This window comes from Nanorana parkeri, unplaced genomic scaffold (assembly GCF_000935625.1).
Source record: "Nanorana parkeri isolate BGI_ZX_2015 unplaced genomic scaffold, ASM93562v1 scaffold1008, whole genome shotgun sequence".
Classification (NCBI taxonomy): domain Eukaryota; kingdom Metazoa; phylum Chordata; class Amphibia; order Anura; family Dicroglossidae; genus Nanorana; species Nanorana parkeri.
In genome coordinates this window covers 306,972-317,935 of record NW_017307276.1, presented here as the reverse complement: position 1 = coordinate 317,935, position 10,964 = coordinate 306,972, and the positions used below count along the sequence as shown (strand labels likewise).

Genomic DNA, 10,964 nt, shown 5'->3' with positions numbered 1-10,964 from the left:
TCCAGTATAAATCATCAGACAAATGTTCATAATAAACTAGGTCGGTAACAGACAAACAGGTTCCAGACAGGTAAACAGCGCAATGATGAACAATGGCAAAGGTAACAGGTAACAACAGGCAAGATAAGCACAGGCAAGCTGAGTACTAAACAATACATTGGAATATTTAAGGCACGAACAGCCACACAGAACTCAGAGACAGATTTAAAGGGAAGTTGTGCTTTGCTCATGAAGAAGCTGTGGGGACAGGTCTGACAGCCAGGTGGGACCGATGATCGGGTGAGTATATCTTTTTTTATTTTAGACCCTAGACCAAGCACTTAAACGTTGCAGTGCAGGGGTAGCCCCACTGCAAGAATTAATTTTTAAAGTGCCTGGAGTTCTTCTTTAAAGTATTGCACCTTTTTTGGCAGGGAGAATCTGGTGATCCTGGTGAAAATGGAACCCCTGGACCAAGGGGACCAAGAGGGCCTGCGGTTAGAGATAAGATTTTATATATATATATTTTTTAAATAAATGTATTTTTATGTGCATTTGCTGACAGCAGTTTTAACCATTTTCCACTCTAGTAAAAAAAAGTTTTTTTTACTGCCATTGGTGTTTCCATTTGAGAGATCTTCTCTCATTTTCTGTCCCAGTTATGGGGATAAGATGTGAAAAGAAATCTCCCTAAGAGGAGAACATCCATGTAACCATATAGAGGTTCTATCCACTATCCACTCATTTCAAAACTACAAATAAATGATTTGGCTGGAAATATGTTTTAAACAGTAAGGATTTTATTGGTTTACCAAGTATATACTATGGGGGTTATTCAACATGGAGCCGAAGGATACAGCCGTAGTTTCGGCAGATCCTTCTGCTCTCTTCGGCTGCCTCTGTCCTTCGGCTCAGTCGACCCGAAGGGCTGTTGCACAGCCTATTCCCAATAACCCATACAGCAGCCAAAGACAGCCGAGCCGAGGCATATACTTCGGCTCGACTGAGCAGAAGTGACAGCCAAAGCATGGAGAAGGTCGTCCATGCATCTCCATGCAAATGACAGCTGGTGCCTTGTGGGGAGCTCTGCAGGCGAACAGCCCGCCGAACACACAAACTTGAAAGGGGCCGGAAAAAATAAACAATAAGATTATTATTATTATACAGGATTTGTATTTGATTTGACGCCAACAGTTTGCGCAGCACTTTACAATATAAGGAAGACATTACAATCACAATACAATTCAAGACAGAATGGTAATGAGGGCCCTTCCCATGAGGGCTTACAATCTGAAAGGGAGGGGCCAGTGATACATGAGGAGGTAGCTGTGTGGGGATGAATTGTTTGAGAATGTGATGGTTCAGTGGTTAGGTTGAGGTGGGATTTACTTTAATATTATCTTCTTTACATATATCTCTAAAAAATACACTAAAATTACCATACACTTCCATTAAACAACAGAAGTAGCCCATTTTGAAGACCCAGACTAGATTTAATATTTAATTAATATTTGTATTGAAATTCAGAACTTTGCATGTTTTAAAAGGGAGAAGATGGAAAGCCTGGCTTCGGAAAAACTGCCCAAAAGGGAACAAAGGTGAGTACAATAACTTCCTATAATTTGGTTACATCTTAAGCTATTTAAAATGCAGTAAAACAAACAAGGTATGTACTGTGTGGAGATGTTATTCATACAAACCACAATATGCTCTCGAGTCAACCTATATATCTTTGAGCTCTTGTCACTTATGGTGCTTAGCGGGCTACTGTTAGCAAATTGTGGTGAGGCTGACCCTTTAAAATGTATCAGTAAACATCCATATGACCACAATGTAGATAGGTTTATAATCAAGTTCTACTTCACTTTATCTTACATTCAGGGTGATCTGCTAGGAACATGTTTTTAAACACCTTATTGGCAATATGTGTAGCTGTAGGCTAGGTCATATTTTTATCAGTCAGTTCCCATTCCAAGATTTTATCTGTTGATGTTTGGAAAATTCAACACTTGAGCGGTCAAACCACAAGCAGCATTGTTTCTTTATGTTTGTATTATTTATTTCTTTATGATCACAGGTAATCAACATTACAGAAAATAGTCAAGGGGTCTCCTTTGGACCCTTTACCAACGACTGTGACAAATAGCAGGTTAGATCCCGCCATGCTGTCAACAATATGTGACAGCTCCCACCCAATCAGAAAAGCCCAGCGCTTTATGATTCCTCATTAAAAGGTTGGCCATTAAACCATAAACTGCCATAAAACAGGCCTGATGCTCTGAACTTTTGAAGGATCTTCAAAAGATCTAAAAAACAAATTTTGAATCAATAGTCTGGTTTCGTCATGTCTAGAAGTGGCGAATGTCAACAAACTGAGGGGACGACTGGGTTTCCTAAATAGTTTTGGGGTGCCAAGACCTCACTACTGTCCCAATGACATATTGCCTTACCTGTCCAGACCATGTACCATTTCACTGTCCAGATTGGTACAACCATACTGCATATTCTGTCATTAGTATAAGTCATGTTGCCGCCTCTTTTTTTTTGTGTGTGGTTTGTCACTTCAAAAGATAATGATAAATGAAGAATGCATGCTATTTTATCATATATTTTTAATAAACAATGAGTCCATGTTTTACTGTAATCAGTTTGAGTACCTTATATAAATTTATAAATGAACTATTGCATCTGGTAAATGCCCTACTCAGATAAAGAATCTGTATTCCTTTATATCTCTAGGGAGAGCAGGGATTTCCAGGAAACAGTGGCGTGAAGGTATTTTCATTTTTGTGTATGTTCATGCAATATGGTTAACACTTCATTTATGTTTATTGATAGTGTATGTCAAATCAACTGTTTGAAGATGTTTAACAGTATAGCATACTCCTACTTTCTCTAAACTTCTTTGAACTCCAGTCAAACATATAAATACACAGTTGAAAAAGACACATGCCAAACTTACCCCAACACACACACACACACACACACACACACATTGTGCCCAGCCCACATCACCTTAAAGAATATTTGCAAAGTCAAAATTCTATCAGTTGTACTAGCAGTAATTTATATTGCTTTTAGTTATTTGTTTACTGAATGCATAAATAGAGTAAATGGGATTTGGCTTTCAAGGAAAAAAACGCAGATAAAAGTTGTAAAAATAAATCTTTACTAAGATTAATAGCTGCTGCTTACAAAATGTATGGAAAAAATGGAGAAAAAGAAATCAGAGGTCAACAATATGTTGAATCAGATAGATTCAACTTTATAAAAGAAAATAGCATTTTGCCTTTAATGGCATAGAACAAATGTTCACAAGGATGCGCAAGGTGAATGGCTCTGCAAATTGTTAATTAATACATACTTAGTGTCTTCTGCAATAAAATCCTACCTGCTAGCAATGTTAAGTTCTACGTTTTTTTTTTACAGTGGATAAATGTAAAATCAGCACAGCAATATTTCCAAACAACAGAATACAATTTCTAAATGTTAACTATCATAACTGTCCTCATCCACCTCTCATCACAAGCAATTTTGTAAATCGATACAGAAAACTGGATAGGATTGCCCAGTAAATTCAGTTAATTACACAAACAGTAGAAAAAATATTCTCCAGCTACTCCGTAATTAGTGACTGCTTCACCTTGACAACCTTTCCAGAGATAAGTCAAATAATTGTTGGTTATGATTGTATTTCAATCATTTACAGGGAGTACAGGGAGATCCTGGAAAAGCTGGAGGGCATGGACCAAAGGGAGCCCCGGGAAGAACAGTAAGTATAATATCTTGTCAGTTATTTATACACTCACTGCCCACCTTATCATGTACATCATGCTAGTACTGGGTTGGACCACCTTTTGTATTCAGAGCTGCCTTAATTCTTTTGTGGCATACTGTAGATTGAACAAGGTGCTGCAAACATTTCTTAGAGAGTTTGGTCCATATTGACATGATAGCGTCACGCAGTTGCTGAAGATTTGTCGAGTGCACATCTAGGATGTGATTCTCTTCTTCCACCACATCGCAAAGGTGGTCTATTGGATTGAGATCTAGTGACTGTGGAGGCCATTTCAGTACAGTGAATTCATTATCATGTTCAAGAAACCAGTTTGGGATGATTTTAGCTTTTTAGCTTTATGACATGGCACATTATCCTGCTGGAATTAGCCAACAGAAGATGGATACACTGGGGTCATAAAGGGATGGACATGGTCAGCAACAATACTCAGTTAGGCTGTGACATTTAAACAATGGTACTAAGGGGCCCAAAGTATGCCAAGAAAATATCTCCCACACCATTACACCACCAGCAGCTTGAACCATTGATACAAGGCAGAATGGATCCATGTTTTCATGTTTATACTAGATTCTGACCCGACCATTCGAATGTCACAGTAGAAATCAAGACTCATCAGACCAGGCAATGTTTTCCAATCTTCTATTGTCCAATTTTGGTGAGCCCTTATGACTGTAGCCTCAGTTTCCTGTTCTTAGATGACAGGATTGCTTCAAGGTTCAACATGTTCCTCTGGCATCAACAAAGCATTTTCACCCAGAGAACTGCCGCTCACTGGATATTTTCTCTTTTTTTCAGACCATTCCCTGTAAACAGTAGAGTTGGTTGTGTGTGAAAATCCCAGTAGATGAGCAGTTTCTGAAATACTCAAACCAGCCCGTCTTGAACCTAACAACAATGTCACATTAAAAGTCACCTTTTATTCCCCTTCTGATGCTCGGTTTGAACTTCAGCAGATTGCCTTGACAAGGTCTACATGCCTAAATGCATTAGGTTGCTGCCATGTGATTGGCTGATTAGATATTTACATTAACAAGCAGTTAAACAGTAGGGATGGGCCCAATTGTTCGATTCGAACATGAGTTCGAATTGAATATCGGCAGTTCAAGCGCTCGACGAGCGCCGAACTTTATGGGATGTTCGCGGTCTGTTCGACCGCATACATTCCATAATACAAAATGCCCACTAAAGCTCTGATTGGGTAAAGTCTTGCACCTGACCACAGGTCAGGTGCAAGACTTTGCCCAATCAGGGCTCAGCGGAGGAGGGGCCTGAAGGTATGGCTCCCAGCCTGCAGACGAAGTGTAGGCAGGGGGGCGGGGCAGAGGAGCCGCGGCCGGACTGAAGGAGAAAAGCCGCTGGACCGCCGGGACAGCGAGCAGACGGACCAGGGGACCGAAGGCCGGGACAGCGAGTGGACGGACCAGGGGACCGGAGGCCGGGACAGCAGCGGAGGTAAGGGGGCCAGTACACTGTATTTATTACATGTACCGGCAACTGTATGGGGGTCGAACATTCCATACACTTGCATTGAGTTTGATTTCGTATTCGAACATTTTGGCCATTCGAATGTTCGAATACGAACCGAACAGGGGGTTGTGCGGCTCAACCCTATTAAACAGGTGTACTTAACAAAGTGCATGTCTAAGATAATGAAATGTCTGAATATCTAAAGGCATTCACCTTTTCATTCTGTTTTCTGTGAAATACTAGAAAGTTATACATTTTTGTTGCTTGGTTGCTGCTAGCAAGTCAGGAGCCTGAGGTTTATTGGCCTTCTTAGTATTATAAACCATTCAGACTTCTATGTAATACAATAACCAGAGAGGTGCACAAGCCTGATACTTATAGCACAGGCCTTGTATATTTGAGTCTGTACTGCTTGAGTCTGTTTGCTCCTATAATAAAAGTGTAGATTGTGCTGTGCCATATTCATTAGGTCCATAGGCTTACATTTCAATATAAGTAATTATTATAGGATTATGTTGATTTTATTATTTAATTTTATTCTGCTAAAGTACAGGTCCAACCCACCAAAGAATCTTAACGCTGAATTCTGCTCACTGATTGTAGGGTTAATTAAATAGAGCATTACACCCCAAGTCATGGAGTCCACAGGAGAGCCAGGCAACTAGCATTTTCAGATATGAGTCAGTAATGGCTACTTCTGCATTTCTTTTAGTACAAAAAAAAATACTGCAAGTATCCTCTTAGTTCCTTGCTTTAAGGCTGAATTCTCAGACATTGTAACAAGGAAGGTGTCAGTACTTTCTGATACTCCGGAAGCTTGCCTACACATTTCTATTGGCCAGTAAGGCTACCCACAATAGAAATGGGTCAATAAGCATGCTGCAGGCTCAAGGAGGTAGCAAGCTCTGACACTACCAGCAAGTGTAGGAGCTTTGAGTGTCAGAAAGACTCAGCATTTGGCTGTAACAGTAAGTTTTTATTCTTGCAGCAGTTTTTTTATTCTATTTAATGACAGGTTCTCCTTCTCTTTGTCCACTCCATGGGCAGCAGGAGATAAGATAACATTCTAGTGATAGATAGATAGATAGATAGATAGATAGATAGATAGATAGATAGATAGATAGATAGATAGATAGATAGATAGATATATTTACAGTATATAAAACCATATAAAGCTATCTTTTTTAATCAAAGTTCAACTGCATTTAATGTTGCAAAGCTTTTTAGTTTTTTTCATTTTAGCAGGTTTTTGTGTTTTATTATATTGTTTCTTATCTACTATGTTCTTATGTAACCTCAGGTAACCTCAGCTATTGGAAAACCTGGAGATCCAGGACAATCAGGACCCCCTGGGCGAAGGGTGACTTCTTCTTATTATTACTATTACTATTATTATGTCTTTTCATGCAGCATTTATTGATTTGTGTCATAAAGTTAGGACCACTGGAAGTGTAAAGATAACACCTGTTACTTAAAGCTGAAGTTTAATATGCTTATATTTTGCCTTCCCTGGTTCCCTCCCCCACCCCTGCCTTATTTTAGACCCAGTGACATGATATCTGGCTCTCTGTGTTTTTCTATGTACTGCAGGCAGATCATGGCTGGTGGCAGGGGTTGGCACGGTGCCATATATAGCTTCTTGAAAACATCACTGCACCCTATCTCAGTACTTCTCTCAAGAACCCTTAGCCTAATGCAAACAGAGGGCTGGCACTCAGGAGGAGTTGTGCAAATATCAAAATGCCTTGATGGGTGGATTTCAGTCTGGAAGAATGTTATAAGGAGCTTGTGGACATGCAAAGTAATGTTCATGTTAATGTTGGGTGAATGGACAGACACACTTTTGAATAGCCAGTTTAATGTCAACTGCAGCACATGTGTCCAGTGATCACAATAAGGAAAGTTAATTTTTAAGCAGAAAGTTCAGGTTTATTAAACCCCCACCTCATGTTTTTCACATCTCATCTTTAAAATATAATCTTAGCTGGCATTCACCTTCATCAAACATTTTAGAATGAGCGTATCAATTGTCTAAGTGCTTCCACACAAGTAGAATTTACAGGATTATTATCATTTGTATGAATTGTTTTTACTATTATTAAATTACATCTTAAATAAACTTTGTTTTAATGTTTGTTTACATTCAGGGAAGAAAAGGGGATAAAGGTCACTCCGATCAATCCGTATGTACTGCTTCTAAATACTAAGTTGTTTTATCATTTTGTAGACTTGTAAATTATATCTTGCTTATAGATCATTTCTGTGTCAGGGCCTTGGTGCTGCTATCTTTACTCTGGAACTTCAGGAAAAAAAGTACTTTTTTACTTGTGATTATTCCAGAGATGTTTGGTGTAATGCTTTGCCAACTCCATCTGGTGGATGGCTGGGGATGGTAAAAATGTCAGTCTTTTTCCTGCTGTTAGCCATAAACTTCTGCCGCTCAAACTGACAGCAGCAGTTTGTGTACAGTGAAGAGGAGGGTCACTCACTTTCCCCTTGCCTGTCTTTTGTCCCATTCACAAAAAGCCTGGTATTCTTTTCACTGAATGCAAGACTTTCTTTGAATGGACAAAGAGAGCAGAGGTACGGGTACACCAAGCAATCTCCTCTCATCCAGAGGGTTAGCGTAAAGGAATTTAGATTATTTCGCTTTCTTCTGGAACATCTGCACCTAATACTAATAGGATGGATATTGCAGCACTGAAAACTAACCTAAACTTTAAATTTAAACATCCAAGTATATTGAAACATTAAAAAATAAACTATATTGGGGCCAGCAAAACAAAACTTAGTTATGTCTTGACCAAGAATTCTGGTATCAATTGCATAAAACTGAATGAATCTAATGAAAACTTGATACAGCCAATTGTATCTAGATAAACTCTATATACTGTATGTTGTTATGAATGAAGTGCTAAACTATACCTGATGTTAGTATTACATTTCAAAATGTTACTTAATTTCTGCTAGATAAGGATCAGGGGTGGAATAACTGTACTGTCAGCCTGGGACATTTTAAATTCCTGACCTGTTCTGTTTCAAATACCAAAATATGCAATGCCATGCCTCCCTAAATCCCAGTCTGTGTGGACAGTAAGGCCACTTGCTGACTTGGCAGAACCCAGACTGGATTTTTAAGTTATCTAAAGTGTAAGAATGCAATAAGTTTCCTGAGCCCTGCCTCTGCAATATAAATTAAACTGTACTGAAGAGTGTAAGGGAGCAGGGCCTGTCTAGCTAGGCGGTGTACTAGCAAGCACCAAACAATAAAGGGAACATGCCAAGGGTATACAAAATAAATAGTCTGTTGTAGCAGCACACTTCCTATTTGGTATCTGTAGATACCACTATAATTATAATGCAATTACACTGCAACAACAATATAATATATAATTGTGTGGTACATAAAACTGTCTCCCAGCCAGTTTTATTAGCCCAAGCTTAAGGGTCAGTGTACCCAGACATTTGAATTCTATTTCTGACATGGGTTTGTGAAGCATTTCTTAGGATTTGAAAAGCAGAATTTTGATTTGGATATATGCAGTGGTGTGCTTGCAGATTACACGTATGAAGGTGGCAGATAATATGGAAACAATGCTTTCAGATACAGGGGGTGCACATACATATTGTATATGTTCATCTGCAGTTACCCAATTACTGTCCAAATACATTCACTGCATATCTATTGACTGCTGGATGGAAGTAAGCCAAATAAGCCATGTCAACATCTACGTAACAGTGGGAGGGGTTCAAGCACCCATCCAACCCACAGCTACAATAATTAGGCTCCTAAGTTTTAAAAGGCCCCTCTGCAGCTGCACAATCTACACAAATGATATGCCCACATCTGATTGAAAGAGGTAGAGCCTATTCACACTGCTGCAGTGCATTTTTCACATTCTACAGTGCGATTAACAACGCATTCTACACAACTACCGTTCATTACAGTCTGGAAGGTGAGTTGCATTGCCATTCATTTGAATGGCACCCCAATTAACCTCTAAACCACAATGTACTCCACCGCGGGACAACATGCAGTTTGGTCCGGTGGAACCAAGTAATGCATGTCGCAGTGGAGCACATTGCGGTTCAAATGAAGGGAAACACAACGCACCTGCCATACTCTAATGAACGGTAGTTGCCTTGAGTGGTAGTGTGCGCTAATCGTGTGAATGGGTCCTAAAGACTTGCGAAGCATAAAGTCACTATTTTGTTACCATCTCCATGGGGCCCCCTGGATATTGCGACCATGAACGGCATGGCACTCTGCCCTTATTATAATCTGCAATTGTGATCTGTAACTAATTTAGATAGCCTATATTTTTGCTGCGAAGAATGATACAAAAAATATATCAATTTACCTTGTTCCCTTCTTAATATCATAGACATGACAGTTCAGAGCAGGGTAGAAACTAACGGTTGCGAGCAAATAATAATGTCATAGCTTTTAGTATTTTAATTGTTAACATTTGCTTTCGGAAACCAAAAAGTGACCTAATGTGTCAAGCCTCTATTTTTATGACTGGCATGATTCTAGACCTTGAGACCCTTACACTTTACTTTCTGAAGACAGGTTAGGTCTGCAAGTCTTCAGAATATGGCAACAAACCAAGAAACACAAATGCAGGTGCCCCAGTAGAAAAAAAAAAATTTTCGTTTCAAATTCCAGTAGTTGTTACAAGATGTTCTAGGACTTTGCTTGACTTATAAGTGAATAATAATAAAGGAAAATACGTAATCTGACAAAATGAAGACCAGTTCTGCAGTCCTGTCTGCAAAATAAAGTGTGACTACTTATCTGTCCCACCACTCACACCATAGATCTTCACTCTCTTGGAAACATATGTCTGCTAAACAATCTCAGCACCAAACACTTCTGATACATGCTGCGGTTCCTTCCTCCCTCTGCACTCTGTAGATCCTTTTGTTGCCCACTATGTCAGCACAGGGCATGGTGGTGATACAGAGGAATGGAAGAAAACAAAAGTGCAGAGGGGGGGGGGGGTGTTATGCATCTGACACTTCCAAAAGTTCTGAATGCCGAGGAAGCTTCAGTAAAAAAAAAAATTGGAATTAATTCAGCAATAGAATATCTTTAAGGCCAGATACACATCCATGTGTAATGTTAGTTAATAGGTGGTATACATCTGTTGCCACCCTTTCTGAAAGTCATCCCAAGCATAGTCACAGTAAAAACAACAAACATCTGTGCTACAGCATACCAAAACTCACAAATGAAAATAGGGAGTTGCCCTAAAGTATTGCAGGTGTTATATTTTATGTACTGAGGCTTGTAAGGGCCAATTCATTATAACTTTGTACCTTAACACAATCCATGTCAATGCATGAAAAGGCATAATTTAATGCACACATCAGTAAAATTAGAGAGGGACCAAAAAAACAAACCCCTAAACATGCTCTATGGGTAGGAAAGCAGGAGGTTGTGCACCAATGATGTCAGATCACATCCAACTTTATTAAACCCAGACACTGCAGTTTCACCTAGGACTGTGCTTCTCTAACAGAGGGTGGAGGAAACAATATGCCTGATTGGATGATTGTGAGGTCACGGCCCCTCGTCCAACCAGAGAAATGAATTGACAAAAATATTAACCATTCTCTAAATGGCCGCAGTGCCAGGTTTATGTTCAGCCCAGCACCATACGGGATCAGGAAAATGCAGCCTTATGTTAGCGCTGGCCCAGTTGGGGGCACTGAC

At 39.5% G+C, this 10,964-nt stretch overlaps 1 protein-coding gene across 1 annotated transcript in view; it reads left to right on the top strand.

The window, feature by feature from the left end:
- COL6A6 (collagen type VI alpha 6 chain) overlaps positions 1-10,964 on the top strand; it is a 91,755-nt gene that overhangs the window by 63,491 nt on the left and 17,300 nt on the right. The window contains exons 25-30 of the mRNA XM_018567109.1: positions 414-476; positions 1,527-1,577; positions 2,719-2,754; positions 3,689-3,751; positions 6,546-6,605; positions 7,393-7,428. Coding sequence (XP_018422611.1) covers positions 414-476; positions 1,527-1,577; positions 2,719-2,754; positions 3,689-3,751; positions 6,546-6,605; positions 7,393-7,428 — 309 coding nt within the window. The remainder of the gene's footprint in view (positions 1-413; positions 477-1,526; positions 1,578-2,718; positions 2,755-3,688; positions 3,752-6,545; positions 6,606-7,392; positions 7,429-10,964) is intronic.